Source organism: Acipenser ruthenus, chromosome 24 (assembly GCF_902713425.1).
Source record: "Acipenser ruthenus chromosome 24, fAciRut3.2 maternal haplotype, whole genome shotgun sequence".
NCBI lineage: Eukaryota > Metazoa > Chordata > Actinopteri > Acipenseriformes > Acipenseridae > Acipenser > Acipenser ruthenus.
Genome location: NC_081212.1, coordinates 27,434,222 through 27,451,033, shown reverse-complemented (window position 1 = coordinate 27,451,033; position 16,812 = coordinate 27,434,222). Strand labels below are relative to the sequence as shown.

The window sequence follows — 16,812 nt, the reverse complement described above, 5'->3', positions numbered from 1 at the left end:
TATTTCGTGGTCCCTCTTGCTGTTTTTAAAACTTCAATAGTGCAAGTCTTAGACAGTTCAAAATATTTTAAACTTACAATTGAACCCCGTCATATTTAGAGTGTACAAAAGTGAAGTCCTCGCATGTGTCAGTAATTATAAATTGAAGGCATAGTTCCATATTCCTTTTGTGGCTGCCGGTAAACAACCAGACACTAGTATTAATATTTTGGTTTGTCGTTTATTATATCAAGAGACATTTTAAAACACGTTCTGTAAGAAAATAGCATTAAAACTGAGTCGGGAGCAAAGGGCATTAATAGAATCCTCACTTGTAACTGTGGGTGTGCGATGTTCACATTCTGCCACTTACATACAGTATAGAAGGTACTGCACATGTTTTATTTAAATCTCTTAACCACATCAAAAGTGATTGATAAAGCTGAGGATGGTTTAATCAAAGGATCGAGCTAACAATATATTTTTTTTTTTCTCGACACTATACAAGGTTATGTAATAGAAAATGATCTTTAGAAATAATTGAAAAAATGATGTAAAAAGATCTAGTGTATTTGGGTTGGGGCGGGACGGGAGGGGGGTTAGCAGAACAACCTCAATAAATCACTTGATTGTGATTGTCCAATATAAAACACTTTCCTAACAAAGTAACAGTTAAATACAAAAAACACAAACAATTGACCTAGTAAGGCACAAAGCCATTTGGGCAGATACTGTCCAGTATCAAAAATGCAAACATGTGCTTGCTCTAATGTGTGCTTAATCCAACGATGCACCTTAGCACAACTGAGCCTGCAGTGCAAATGCTGTGTGTCCCTTTCTTGGAAGAGACATTCATAAAGCTTTCTGATTATATAGCGAGGTAGTGGCCTTTTCTTGTCCCAGTTTCTTGGAGGAGTCTGGTTTCCAGCATGTGGCCAAGGAGAACGCAAGGATCATGCAGAGGTTGAATGTGACACAGGCTAGAACAGCAGCTATAGTCCCTGTGAAAGTGGTGGCGGGAGCGTGACTCATGAGCCAGCCACGTCGTAGCGTCTTGTCCATCATTATCGCCTTCATCTGGAAATGCGTGCCAATAACTGCACAGATATGGAAAAGCTGGTGACTGTGCCCTGTATAAAAAATACATTCAATAAGAAATACATACTAAAAAAAACCCACTTTTTATCCCTTGACTGAAAATAAATCCATTGGAAATATTCTTCATGGGAGTAAAATAAATAAATGACCTAGATTGCTCTATTGTGTGCTGCTTCACAGTCTTTTATGCCATTACTGTAGCAGCATTAATTCAGCTGCAGCTGTCTTTCTTTGTTTTGCCCATATATTTTTATCAATGCTGTTTTGTTACCAGTTCATGTCCGGTATAAAAATAGTCAAGTTTTATATGTATCACAATTTAAAGATTTATTTTTGTTGCACGTTTCTATGAATTAAACACAATTTGATATTACTGAAACTTATTGTTGTTGGATCCTTTCACAAAAGACAAATGCTTTCATGAGCATATGAGAGCTAAAGGTAACGGAAATTTGAAAAATATTGTGTCCCCCTTTAAGACCTGTATGGCAAGCCCCTCCCTTGTGCAATGTGTTAAAAACCCAGTTCATTCCACGGAGTCTGAACAGTGCGAGCTGTCTACAGGGGCAGGGCGGAGATTTGATTTGTGTTCAAGATTCTAATACATATACGTCTTGTACATACAGTTCCTGTGAGCTTTGGAATGATGGGAGCACACATTAAGAGTTTAACTATTTACTGAATGATCTTGCCCATTGGGAGTATACCGGTGCCACCCATGTGCTTTAACTGAATAAAGGGCTGGATGGCAGCCAATGAGTTACACCCAGGGGGAGATGAAGGATGGTCTGAAATTACAGGCACATGCTTATGTAAAACTGGTACATTCATATGCAGTAGAGTACCGAATGCAGGTACTGAGTTTAAGAATGCTTTTGTTTTTTTAAAGCCTGTTGGTAGTACATGAAAGTGTTTCAGGTACAAAGTCAAAACAGTCTGAAACAGTTTAATGAATATCAAACATCACACTGCATCTTAAACAACTGATACTGCCTTCTGATTCAAAAACACTGGTACATGTAAAGACAAAGGAGGGTTATGGCACCAGAAAGGCATGATTCAATGCACACAACCTTCACACGACTCCTTTAATCCTTCATGCATGAAATATTGAAACTCGCTGGGCACAGAATACATCTATTTTTCATTGGCATCCTCATATGAGGTCCTCATGCAGTTTTTTCACCTTCCATACGCCCCATATAAAGACTAGATGACAGTTTTACCCATCCGCATATGAGGTCGCTATGCATGAAAAGGGTTAAGAGAGAATAAACAAAAAAACTACAGAAGAAGCTTGGAAAGTGTTTTTGAAGAACAATAGCTACCGAAGAAGTCGAAACTCCCGGGCGCGAGTCTCTCAGGGAGATGCGTTGTGAAGAGGAAGCAGGTGAGGAAGGCGAGGGCTGTGTGTCTGTAGTGCAGGGCGTTCGTCTCGTTGTCAGTGCAGCCCTCTCCGGAGCACAGGAATATCTGGAGAGGATACAGAGGCAGCAGCAGTGCTTACAGAGATGCCACAGTCTAACCGTGCCGGCATCTCTGGGATTATGGAACTGTTACTAAAAACCTACCCTGCTAACAGTGTGGTCAAGCATAGTGAAACTGGGGAATGCATAGCAAACTTATTGTAAAGATGTACCATGGTAAACTTTTAAAAGGGGTATTACACTCAGCAGGACCAGGTAAGGAATAGCAATTTTAAAAGAAACGCCCCTCTAAATGTCAGGCAATCTACCTACCCTGTAGAACAATGGAATGTTGTCGAACATGTAGGGGTATGCGAAGGCCAGTGTGCGAAGGGCTTTACTCAGCTTTGGTCTTTCCAGTTCTGGAAACCTGCAACACGGTGAGGAATGACAGTCAAATACCATGCAAAACAAGCCTTCAATTGCATGGCTAAAAGAAAGATTTTTTAAATGTGTATTTATAATACTCGTACATGTCTCTATGCATGTATAGATTCACTTTAATTAAATGTGAAATTACCTTTACTCAGTTAAACTGGCAATAAAATTGCCTTCTGAGTTACTAGCAGTGCTAAGTCAGTATTAAAAATAAATGAAGGGATTACAGGGCAATAATGAACCAATTTGTTTTTGGTCGCATTACATATAGTAAAATTTGCAACACATCAACCTATTCAATAATTTAAGGAACTGACCTTGAATTATCCTGCTGTGTTATCACAGAATTTAGTATCTATTTCGTACTGTTACTGCTGATTAGACACATTTGACAAAGTAAATAATTTGTATGATCATCATGCAAAAGAAAATGTAATAATGTGAATCTCATGCAGTCCTGGTAATATAGTGTATTTGATTGCACTACCTAACACAATAAAGATTTGCTTTGGTATTTAGTTTGAATCAATATTTACTATACAGCTTATTGCACTGGAATAATCTAAACCCGAAACCATGATGTAACTCTAGTTGTATAAATTATTAATTCATTTTTTTTGCTGCTGCTTTGCTTATGGTCTTGGCATGTTTCTTTAGTCCAAACTGAATGAAAAGCATTTCTAATCTTCATTCTAACCTGGAGTTTAAGCTGCTTGACTGCAGTGCTGTAGATGATGTGTACGTGCATGATAACGTTTTAATTTAATCAGCTTCAAGTGTAATCACGGTTTCCAGGTCCCACCCTCAAAACAAAACACACTGTAGATGGATCCAGAAACCAACGTATAATCAAGCACACATTTCACATGTAAACATTTGCAAATAAGCGTTTGATTCGTAATTATTTTTGAAAACTGCAAGCACAATTATTTTCCATTATATAAAAAAAAATAATAATAATCTGAATCGCTTTCATTATGATCACAAAATCCATTATGATTTTCTTGAGTTCATGCAGCTGTGTCCAAAGCAAACAAAAGCCTCATTAGGAAATGACATTTGAACTCTGCTGCGGCCTTGATAGAATCACAAAATACAAATCAAGTCACAAACCGTGTCATGACATGTGACAGAAACATCTTGGCATGGGTCTTTACTTTCTAAAGGAATAGCCAGTGGTCTGCAGGGAGCGTTATTAATTCTAACTGGTTTATTTTTTGTTCTTTAGACGGACAATAGTTGCCTGGTAAAATATTTTCAAGTATCATTTGGGCTCTAGATTATTCTAGTAATGTTTAACTTCAGATAAGCACTGCAAGCCCTTTAGGTTTGTCAAATGCTGTATTATAACAGCTTGTGTGAGTTTACACCACCAGTACCAGTGTGCCCCTTTTTACACATTGTTTGCTTTTAAGGTTTGTATTTTCTCTGCAAGGTAAGGGTAATGACTAATGACAAAAGCCATATTTTTTTTTTTACTGGCCCATGCTTTTATACCCAGCCAAGATATTATTCAGGTCTACCAAACGATGCAACCTACAGCATGTGCACAGAACTAAAGAGCACAAACCCACATGTATGTAACATTTTTACTGATACTGTTTTGCACAAATGCAATAGATTTCTTTCTAAACTGAATTCTGGCATTTTCAAACCATCTCTTGGCATTTCTTTTAACCTGCAATTGGATTTCTAAGGAACTAGAAATGTTGCGACCAATCATAGCCGCACTTCAGGAACAGTTTCCGTTTTAAAAGTCTTATTTTGAGCTGACCAGAGTTCAGTTTAGCAATTGCATCTATTACATTCTCCGGTGCCCCGCCTCGCTGGAAAGCAGCATTTCGGCGGTTCGTCATACACACACGCTTTAGTTTGTGCTGCACATAGTTTGGTAGCCAACAAGACGTAGCAGGCAGTCGACATTAACACAGTCTGGGCAGGTTATTTTATTTTTTACCTTTCTATGACGTCATGGTTATAATGGACAAAAGGTATACCAAGCCTTCATGGACAGTGAGGAATGGAGAGGTGGAAGGTTAGACAGCATTCAGGCAAAGCATTTAACAGACGGTGCAAATAAAAAATAAATACTAAAAAAAAAAAAAGATTTACTTTTTTTTTGTCACATTGAAACACTTGCCATAGCATTGTCAATAGGGTCTCGTCATGAGCAGCCAGGTTGGTGCTGACCAGTACAGGATGACTCTGCAATGATGACCACCTCTGTCTACAGCAGGGAGTATGTAAGGAGTTCAGAATAGCCCCCCACATAGAGTTATCCATTTTGAGACCACAGCTTTTCTATATTACTCAATAAATGTTAAGGATGCCATTTGTTCACAATATTAAGCAGGCTTGTGAGGGACCACTCCATGCATTGGTCTTCCATATCAAATGCTATGGGGTGCACAGAACACCGTCACAGTCTCTCAATAAGCTCCTACCCAACTATATCTGAATGAAGTTCAGGACGCTGTACCTTTGCTCATCCCCAGTTAAATTAGGTATCACTGTGTGTTTGGAGGGGCTGTTGCTTTACGCTCCTCAGGACTCCCTTGGAGACCAGATTGTTTACTCTCACAGGTACATGATCACAACTAAACAATGTTGAAGACCGTGGCAATGATTGAGGCCTGTACCTGGAGAAGCAGGCGAGTCCGGTGCAAACGATGGTGTTAAACACTGCGATCGGCACGTAGCAACGGTGGAAGGTGCTGTTTATCCATTGATCTGGGATAACGTATGCAGAGTAGGAAATGGCAGAACCTGCAGGAGAAATATGGGTTATTAACGATTTGAAGGCTTTTTTTGTTGGGGTTTTTTCTGTCATGCTTTTTCCCATGCTTTTAACATATATTTACCATGCTCTACCATGTATGTGTGTGCACTGAACACATAAGAACAAACTTCCTACACACTTTGGAGACACCCAAGAAATATTTTATCAATACCAAAACTGACCAAGTAAAGTAAAGTTTGTGACCAGGGCCCAGTATATCATTTCTGGTTTTGCACGTCACGTGTGTTATTTTCACACGTCTCACAGTTGGTTTTAATTCAAGGAGACAGTCGCACGAAGGCCACTTGGTTTCATCGTGCAACCCTCACCTAAACTGTAGAGGCTGAGCGCTCCGTAGTCGAAGAAGAAGCAGACGTGCCTGGCTCGAGGAGACATGGTGCTGAAGGTGTGCGCACAGCTGGAGGTGAAGGGGTAGATGCAGCAGGAGACCAGGAACACAATCAGCGGCCAGGAGAAGGCATCGTTCCACACGTCCAGCGTGTACAACACGGCCAGCAGATTCCACAGGAAGTACCTGGCAGAAGAAAGCCAGTAAGTGCATGTATTACAGCAGGGTGCAAAGGGGGATACGCACAGTGTAGCGACAGCGTAGTCAATGTACCTGCACTCTGATCTGTATCCTCATGATATTCACACTTATACATTAGTTTAGCGAGCGGTTTATTTGTGTGTTTAGACAAACAACAACATGCTTAATATAGGAATCATTTAAAAACAAATTCTTACATAAAATAAAGTTGTTAATTCATAAAACTTTCATTTTTAGGAAGGCAACAGTAGTCTAGAACGGTTTCACACACACACACACACACACACACACATATATGTATATATACATACATACATACATACATACATGGATGGGCGGATCCAGGGGGAGGGGGAGGGGGGGGTTCTGGGTGTCTGTTAAAAATGTAACAGAATCTATAAGAAAAGATACTTGAACCCAGACTTCATTGCATATACTACCTCAACATCTGGATAAGGAGTTCAGCATATCACAGTCAAAATCGCAATCGCTGTTTGACAGCTGACTGTATTGTGCAACACTGTGCATATCGTTATCCAGATTCAGGATGTGGCTTTGTGTTGTGGTTAGATCATTTAATGACTTGCAGCTCTATCACAGATCATCAAGGATCACAGCACAGGGAATGGTACACACACTACTGTGAGAGAGAGATTTTGTAGTGTAATGAATTGCAGTAAACAGCTATAGGTCCCAAACAGTTGTAAAAACCTTGCATCCCACAACAAATGCCATCATTGCTTTGTTTGTTTGTTTTTTTGTTTTTGTTTTGCTTTTCTCTTTTGGATTACAGTAAAGGTTTGCCTCTGCAAGCCATTGATAGTACAGTCAATATCTCCCACATTTGCCTATGTAACAAAAATCATTATATATATGAGCATTGTGATTTATGTATGGACTAAGTTTTAAACCTTAAATACATCACACTGAATTGACAGCAGTTGCATCCAACTCAATTGGCGCAATTTCTTTCTTACAGGAAAACAAAAACCCAAAAGGAGAGCTAGACAGATTCCTTGAGGGTCCCTAAATGCATGTTTTGTTACATAGGCAAACGTGGGAGAGATTGAATGAGTTGTTGAGTTTGGTTTCGGTATGTTCATTGGATGTTTTTATTGTTTCTGAACAGAAATTCCTAATGACGAATGGGAATACCCAGCTCTGAAAACCTGGCTCGATGTTTACTGTGAAAGCTGTAAACTAATTAAGAAATGTTTATTTTATGGATCCTGCATTAACGATGAAAACAACAATGCAACCCAAAGCCCTCCCGGGGAGTGTGTCTCTTACTCAAATAAGGATTTCCCCAGAAGACTTCAAAAATGCACCACAGAGAACAGCTTACAAAACAAAGCACGAGACTGCATGACAAAGCAAACAGGTACGCTTGCTAGAGTTTTACATGCTGGGTTTGTATTTGTAAGATTTGAACTAGTTCCAGATCCACTCATTCCAGGGTTATGTACTCCCTGCTTTGTCCAAAAAAAATCTTAAAATGAGCAAAATAGGGCATACACGCGATTCTACATACATGAAAAAAAAATAAGAATGTGAGAATATGTTACAGCTTCCGTAGAAAGCAACATCCCCATGCTATAGACCCCTTGTTTTAATCTGAACTTCACAGAGATTTACAATGACAATGGCAACGTCGCTGGTACTGGAACTATTTGAAAACGCAGAGTCTCCAAATGGAGGGATACTGGCACTAAAGAGGAGTTTAACGTTTAGCAGGAGATATGTGTTGACAGTTTAATCATAATGAGAGTTAATCATATAGTTCACTTTCCAGGAGTTAAGGAAAATCTAAAACAGATCAATTTATGTGGATTTATGTGGGCTAATCATTAACAGTTTATCCAGCATATCCCTTCTGTCTGAATGTCAGGTAATAAGAATATGTAACCCTCTTTGCTAAAAAAAAGTTTTATGACTTCAGTGACTGTCAAGTTCACCTGTGTCAAAGTTTAATCTTTGCTTAAGCATGTTGATGGAATTCCTAGTATACAAACTACTATTTTCCCAATATTAATCATTTACGATAACACCGCTTGCTTGGTTTTTGTTTATGATGTGAAAGAAAAGTCACATAAAAGTGCACAGTTAAGAGCAGTTCTGTTTGTATCCAAGACAACTGGATCTAATAATTGAACATTGTTTTGATTTGAGAAAACAGCCCCACTTGAAAAGAAGAAAGGTCAAGTGAACACATTTTATTGACTTGAGTTTACTTCCAAACGCATTGTTGCTTAACCCGCCCCCCATCTAGACTTGGTTTGGTTTGTTTACAGATTAACCACGTTTTACATTTTAATTTCTATCACCATATTTCACTGCTTGAAATGTATTCAGAAGCAATCTGATCTGTTGGAATTGCGTTTGCTACTGTATAAAACAACCTGGTAGCTGCAGAAGGTCTGAAATATGATGCACAGACCATCCGTACACATACCAGAAAAAACAGCATTAAGAAATAACTAAACACATGTTATCACAGGTTAAATGAACAAAGATTACGTGCGTTACATGGAAATTAGAGTGATACTGAGCCCCCAAACCCTTTAGAGGAGCAAGCCATTGCTTCGCCTGTCTAAACCGGTTATGAATAAATACATTTTGTAAAGCCACAAGGCAGGTCAAGGCTTGGGTTGCAAAGTCAGTGTTCTCCGATGATGTTTTTTCTTGCCCTTGTGCAAAGTGGAAGATATCAAAAATGTCACATCGGAGAGTTACAAAGTTACTGGAACTTAACTAAGACACTTTGCTGGACCCGTAGGAAACCCTCATGCAAAACTGCTGTGCTGGAACTATATAGAGCCAAGCACTATGCTTCAATTACAAAATCTTTCACAGCAAAATGTGTTTAAATACAAGCTGCAGACAGATAGTAGTCTTTTGTATCATGTCAGCGTCCTCTTTCTATCATGCTAAATTAAACAAATGACAAAAGCCATACCAGGTAGGCAGGAAGTGTGTCCAGATATTCAGTGTTTCATTGGTCAGCTGGAAGACACTGATGATGCAGTCTTTGGCTGAGCTCCTTGGGTGACGATACCCAAAGATAATGCTGTCTTCATGATACACCTGCACAGCACAAGAGCATTGAAATAGATACAGTCCCCTGGATTAATTTCAATCCATTCTGACACGTGCATTTAAAGTCATATTCTTCATGCAGCAGTTACTTGTTGATTCTCATTCTAATTGCACTTGTATTTTGTGTACAGTAAATATACACCATATTGTAGAAAAAATACAAACAGTATGTCAACAGTGTGGATTTATACCATTGTTGTGTCGGATACCTTATAAAAGCTAACCATGATCTTTTTGCACTGTATCTCTGCAGTTTCCCCATGCTTTTTCCATGGTTATATACTGTGCATTTACCATAGTTTTCCCTGGTTTGCCACCGTTATAAATATGCTTTACCATACCTAGTCTTTACAATGCTTACTTTACCATGCTTTCTTACACTTTGCTATGCTTTTACTATAGCACACTTTTATAAGGGTTGCTATTGCTGTGCATAGTGTGGAGTAGTGGTTAGGGCTCTGGACTCTTGACCAGAGGATTGTGGGTTCGATCCCCAGTGGGGGACACTGCTGTTGAACCCTTGAGCAAGGTACTTTACCTAGATTGCTCCAGTAAAAACCCAACTGTATAAATGGGTAATTGTATGTAAAAATAATGTGACATCTGTATAATGTGAAATAATGTATAATGTGATATCTTGTAAGTCGCCCTGGATAAGGGCATCTGCTAAGAAATAAATAGTAATAATAATAATGGCTCGCACTGAAGGGTTGAGGTACTTACTTTTGGCACCTGATTGATAGTGAAGAGCCGGGGAAGCTTCAGGCTCAGCATGGCTAAGAGGTGCAGTTCCTCTGTGTTTCACAGTGTGAGTGGCTCTGCTCCTCCGACAGGCAGGCAGGCGGTGTGGGAAGCTGCTGCTGCTGCTCTCACTGGCCTCATCTAAGCATTACCGCTCCCAGTCCTCCCTCTGCTCGCTCTGCGATCTGTCACCCGCGACTCCTCTCCAGGGCAGCTGTGCCAAGGAAGAAACAGGGATTACTGTACATCTCCCGTGTGCTGTAGCTATAGCAACACAGGCAACCGAGATGCAAACCCTACAGATAACCCTGACTTCTGCAAAGTGCAAAGAGTTTTACTGAACTGATTTTCTCCCTTATTTTAATTCGTCAACAGTAAAACACCGTCCTTAACAAAACATTGCTTACGACTGTCCTTAAAGTGTTGCTTGGACCCGCAATGTGTTTCCTCCATGCTTGAGGTTACTTCTGTGTGCTCAGGATGAAGAGGAAATGTCCTAAAAGCATATTACATCAGTATGACAAAGCATGGAATGAAGAGGAGCACCCTTTCAGTGACACCTGTGCTGAACTCAAGTCTCTGTATTTTTAGCTCAAGATGCATACTTCCTTGACAGCCAATGTCATTTACCTACAGAGGCTACAACTAGAAAAACAGTCATCACTGTGTGTTGCAAAGCAGATATGAAATAACTGGCTCGCTAACACAGCGTAAAGAAAATGCAGTTTGCAGGTGTGATATTTTGGAGAAGAATAAAAGCACATGATTATTTTGCTGAATTAGAAAATTCAAGAAATCAAAAGGACAGCATCCTGGAAATCATGAATAAATTTAATGCAGAAAAAAAATATGTATTTGGAATATTGTTATGCGGTTTCTAAGCAGATCATGCACAAGCTGTAACTTAAATGAAAAGCAAACTTCCAAACTCATTTTGTTTTTTTGTTTTTTTTAATGAATGCTGGTTGCACTGTGGCATGCATTCAAGGGATTGTGGATTCAGGGGTCTGCCTGTTGACATTTAAGAGCCAAACATGTTTTAAATATCACCTGTCTAATTACAAAGCAAATAACCCGTGTACTTCCCGTGACTGTAGAGACCACTCCTAGGTATTCATTTGACAATATCAATTATTTCAATGCTTGAAGCTGACACACATGCATTCCTTGCTCTGTTTTCCTACTGCGAGAGTGAACAGATTCAACCCAGTAGTTTCAGACCTGGTTTGTCCGAACATAAATAAAATACCACGAATCTGCAAAGTCTTCACATACACTGTTTAAATTGCTTAAAATATCTGAAAACAAGGAAAGCAATCAAGTTGATGAGTAGCACTGGAACACATAACTATAGCATCCAGTGCGGGCTGCCATCCTGCTGAAATGTTCCACAGAGAATAAACTGATCAGTGTGCACACCTTTATGTTAAGGTGCGACACAGTCACTCTCCCTCCATCTGCTACCTGCCGCAGCACGTTTTCAAGCTGCAATCAGTTTAAAGCTATGCTGCAACGCGCCTTTCTTGCCTTCGCTCTGTGTTTAGCGTCCTTTCCATGCTGGCGAGAAGCAGTCCTTTGTTTCATTTGAATAGTTTTTTTGTTTCTTCGTTGTTTATCTCGACAGCAATGTGCCTGTTTAACATCTTGCTAATCAGCCACACATTGTAATGATAGGAGTAAAAAAAAAATACGTGGGCTGTTTAGCTTTTAACCATCAACGTGAATGAGCACTTTTTCCACGCATTTATCGTATTCGTTTTAAGATAGTTGACCGTACCTTACCATCAGTGGCTATGCTTTGCTACACTTTACTTTCCCTAACCAGTCCTTTGTGTCCCCAATGTCACCTCTGTTGCTAATGGGCTGTATTTGATTGCAGTAAGTTAATAATCTAACATGCTTTTTCATCCAATTTCTTCAACACCTTAACAATCAGTCGATTACTATTTAGAGCAGGGCTTCTCAAACTCGGTCCTGGGGACCCACTGTGGCTTCTGGTTTTCATTCCAGCCGAACTCTCAATTACTTAACTAGACCCTTAATTGAACTAATAATTTGCTTAATTAGACATTTTTACTTGTTTTCAGCTCTTAAACAGTTGCATTTCAAGTTACTTATCAAATGTTATGGCTAACTTGAAATATGCAACTGTTTAAGAGCTGAAAACAAGTAAAAAGGTCTAATTAAGCAAGTGATCAGTTCAATGAAGGGTCTAGTTAAGTAACTGAGAGCTCGGTTGGAATGAAAACCAGAAGCCACAGTGGGTCCCCAGGACCGAGTTTGAGAAGCCCTGATTTAGAGGATGTTAAACTAGAATTCTGGCAGGGTCTCCACCAAGCCTCTGCCCGCACTGAGTAACCTGCAACCAGCTCTTTTGCATTTAGCTTGTTTTTGTTTTTGCAAAAACAAAACATTGTCACCAGGGAGATCAATTGTAATGCTCTAATTTGCACCACCGTTTAAAGTGGTTAAAGAAAAGGGCTTGTAACCAGGAGGTCCCCGATTCAAATCCCACCTCAGCCACTGACTCATTGTGTGACCCTGAGCAAGTCACTTAACCTCCTTGTGCTCCGTCTTTCGGGTGACTCTGCAGCTGATGCATAGTTCACACACCCTAGTCTCTGTAAGTTGCCTTGGATAAAGGCGTCTGCTAAATAAACTAATAACAATGTTGTTAATGAACCTGTATTTTGAAGTGTATCCGAACAATCGTTCTGCATCCTAATCACTGGTTTCTATGGTTTCAAGCCGCAGTTTAAATGCTGTGATACAGCAGCACATTCTTGTATAATGGCATGGTTTCTCCCAATGCAAATACTGTATGCAAGGAATATCCAGGTAGCATATAGTACCTGAACATCTATAGATTATCAGTAGATTTTTCAGTGTCATTGTCCTCAAGAAAATGTAAGAACCAGTTTATTTAAATGTTTCCTGAAACAGCGGATTCTTTCAGTATCAGTAACAGTATTTGTATAACCAAATGTGACTGCTCTACATCTCTGTCCCCAGGGTGTATTCAACACTGTGTTTTGTCACCTAATGTTTAATATGAGATTATGTGATTAAGGCATTGCTGAAAACGTGTGGCTGTTTTCAAAAGATTTCAATAAAGAGACACGGGTCAAAGATTAAAAAGAAATTGGCTTGCTGGTGGTCACCCTTATGAAAGCTTACCATGGTAAATTGACACTGTATTTTTTCAATTGCTTTTAGCGTGGTTATACTCTGGTTTTACTCTGCATTTACCACAGTTTGCCATGTTTTTTTTCTATATTTACTTTTACCGTAGCTGTCTGAGCTTTGGATATTTTGGAGGATGGTTTGAAAACCTTTAATCCGGTCTTTAAATAATGAATAGCTTCAAGCTCCTTTCATATGAGTTTTCCTTATTCTAGATTATTTTTCTTGTTCTTTAATGTCAACTTTTGTACTTTTTGAGTACTCTATAGAAAACTTAACAGGGTGTGGCTGGGGAAAATATTCAGATGATGTTGTATGGAAAACAAAAACTCTGAAAGAGTGAATAAACAAACCCATCTAATCACATCATCCAGTGTATTTAGTTCATTCCCTCGTGCACAGTATAATGCCTTTCAGTATCACAACAGCTGTCTCTCCCCACAACAGTGAAAGAAAACCTCTCTTACATTTAATAAGTTTCGCCGTCAACCTTTTAGGACCCCACCCCAGGTTTGAGAAAAAAAAAAAAAAAAGACCACAGTGGATTAATCTAAATATCACAAACAGTTTCCAATAGAACAGCGCTGTATAAAATGTCTATTTTAGCATTGAACAGTAACGGTAGTTTGTTTTGCTTGCTTGATCCTTAACATTCATACGCACGCTGCTTTTTTTTTCCTATAATAAGTAATCCTGAAGTTGCACTTTCCATTTCTACCCAGTGGTAATTTATTAAACCCCTTATTGACATGACTTGAATCAATAATCCCTACCAAATCTCTGTCAAAGCACTGCCATTGGATGCAGCGTGCATCTCAGACGGAGATGGTCCAGTTGTCTGCTAGAAGCACACTAACCTGTATTGCAGAACTGAACCCGAATCAGCTTCCCGTTCTGGTGTGGGTGCAGAAGTCTTCTGATAAGCGTTGTTGTAACACAGGCTGTGTATAACACTTCTACTACCTGCTCCTTGACCATGAAGGTGAAAGCATCAGGCTATTATATATTATGTTACTATAATGATATACAGTACAAAGTCCTGCCCACCTTTCTAAGGCTCTGACGGTTAACTGAAGGACTGGAATTAGTGCAGCTTTCAGTCTCTCCAGCACCAGACCCTGTCTGCAAAGGGATTGGCAATGAACTTCACCGTGTGTTTCTGATATGACTCAACAAAACCTGTAGATCCAGTTTATACATGTGATAGTAACTATAGTGAGCTGGGTGGGTGTGTAACTCCTTCAAAACGTGCCTGACCAGAAATACTCAAACTGTAATCTTCCACTCTTGTCCTCTTGGTAAAGAATACCGCATCTTTGTGACGGGTAAGCAGCCGAGGGGTTGACAGTGTAAAACACTGGCAGGTACATTGCTTCCAGGTTACCCCATGCAGGCGTTCAGGGAACGAGGAAACAGCACTTCACAGTATTCTAACGATACAAGTTCATCAAAGCTGGGTGGAGGATTCAATGATTCTTTTGCACACCTATGTATCAAAGTGAACTATATTTTCCAAATCAATGCTAAAGTACAAGTCTTCCCTATTGATTTGTCCTATAAAAGAATTTCCCAAATGTTTTGTGTATGATTACAGAGGCTTCATCACCATGACTGCTAACATATTGTATAACACTGGATATGATAACTCGCTTTAAGCATGTTAAAGGTGTGCTAAAAAAGTAAAAAATAAAAAATAAAAAAAAAGCTGGATAATATTTTTAGGCCTGCACACGTGCAACAAACGTTCACTTTGCAGACACTGATCAAACTACAAGTTTTTATTTTTATTTTCCAGAGCTAGAAGTTTGCATAACACAACGCTGTGGATTGTTCCTGTGTTATTACTCAGCCCAGTATGAAATAATGGTACTGTGTAAACAGCTGGGCTCGTTGTATTATTGATATTTACAGCAGTGCTGGTTTACAGTAAACAGAGATAGGGCGGCTGATACCTTCAACATGGGATTTCAACAAGGAAGCGGCCTTACTTATATATACAATAAATTAAAACTATTTTTAAAAATAAAAATCATAAAATCGGTATTAAACTTAAGAAACCTATTACTCCAGGAAGCATAAGGTGACACAATGCATTCTGTATAAACGCGCGTCGTTATACTCTAGCAACGGTGCGCTTACCCAAACACAAGAGTCTATAGACCCACCGAGGTGCTGTGCGTATCAACACAGCCACGCATATTTAGTTATTATATAAATATTAGATTAAGTCTTGTATTTTATCAGTGTTTTCTTCGGACACAGTTAAAAGCAATATGAAATGAAAACAAAAAAGTAAAACGAATTACCACATTGATGTCTTCAAGCCCACGACCGGTACATTTTAAGAGTCAACCACTCACTCAATGCCACCTGCTGCTGCCACATACGGATTACACACACCCAGAACTGTACCGTGCAGAAACCTCTCGGAGCACAATGATTTGGAGTAGCCAAATCTTGAGTAAATAAATACAACGTGTGTGTCAACTCAACTGAATGACGCGACACCTGCAACAATGAACAAATACAGTACGGTAAATAGAGATCAGTAAAGAGAAAGCATGTAACATTCATTGAAACTGCGGAGCAGCCGGCAGTATTTTGTTTTCTTACCCGTAATGTGTGTGTGCATATATTTTGATCCAGTACAGCAGAGCCCCTCCAGTCTTCTATAGCAGCTTATACTGTTGCCGGTTTTTTTGCGTACTCTTTGCTTCTACTGATTCGCCTGCCCTGGCAACTCTCCGGCTAACTGCCTAACAGCGCAGCGCACCCGGCATTGCCCGGGCTCACCTGCCTGCCTACCGAAGCGCTGCTCTGATTGGAGAAGACAGCTCGGCACGCATGACCGGTTACCTGGGAGTGGGTGTGCGCTCCTCCCGCTGAAGTCTTGTAGGCAAGATGAGCCCATCTTTGCAAGGCAAGGCAAGGCGTTTTGCAATTACTGTAATTAGCCTGTAGCCCACAAGGAGACAAAAATAAAATAAAACACTGTACACATACTTGCATTATTAGGTATTCGTCCTGGTGGGACTATTAGAATGCATGTTGTGAAGTATCTACAATATAATGAATCGGTCTGTGTTTACCGCCGTGTTCCGTAGTCTTCTGTGCACTCTACGTAACACAAGACCCTGTTGTCATTCCAGTTTGTTTGCATCCTCCATCATCTTGCTGTAGAGACTAAAACACAGCTGACAAAATCCATGCAACATTCATTTAGCACTTTGAACAACACTGATCAGAAATGCTGCTTTATATTCTTTATATAGGGTTGCTGTAATAATGAGTCATGGTGCACATTGCAAATGTATGCATTACCTTTAAGATCCCACAATACCTCAATATATAATGGTTCGAAACAGTTAAACTAGAATGATATTAATGCATGTGTTAAATACAGGCCCTTCTACAGTACACTGTACTCACTTTTAGTTATAGTATGCAATACATTTAGATCATATTGATCTTGAATTAAAGTAAAATAAATAAATCAATGAAAAAGATTTTCATGACAGTGAAAAGCTCTCCACAAATAGTGA

The 16,812-nt window shown here is 39.5% G+C and overlaps 1 protein-coding gene across 4 annotated transcripts; it reads right to left on the bottom strand.

Moving 5' to 3' along the window:
* Window positions 1-200: 200 nt before the first annotated feature.
* LOC117429139 (membrane progestin receptor gamma-B-like) lies at window positions 201-16,139 on the bottom strand. Of its 4 annotated transcripts, XM_058999076.1 has the most exons (10): window positions 15,884-16,139; window positions 15,577-15,778; window positions 10,070-10,301; window positions 9,207-9,334; window positions 6,030-6,235; window positions 5,561-5,687; window positions 4,879-4,923; window positions 2,817-2,913; window positions 2,406-2,550; window positions 201-1,109 (listed from the first exon to the last, which is right to left on the bottom strand). In XM_058999076.1, the coding sequence occupies exons 3-10, from the start codon at window positions 10,118-10,120 to the stop codon at window positions 832-834; spliced, it is 1,077 nt and encodes a 358-aa protein (XP_058855059.1). In that variant the 5' UTR covers window positions 10,121-10,301; window positions 15,577-15,778; window positions 15,884-16,139; the 3' UTR covers window positions 201-831. The 4 variants fall into 4 exon arrangements, with proteins under 4 accessions (XP_058855059.1, XP_033904246.1, XP_033904244.1 ...); XM_034048355.3 differs by lacking the exon at window positions 15,577-15,778; XM_034048353.3 differs by lacking the exons at window positions 15,577-15,778; window positions 15,884-16,139 and adding an exon at window positions 14,128-14,461.
* Window positions 16,140-16,812: the final 673 nt, after the last annotated feature.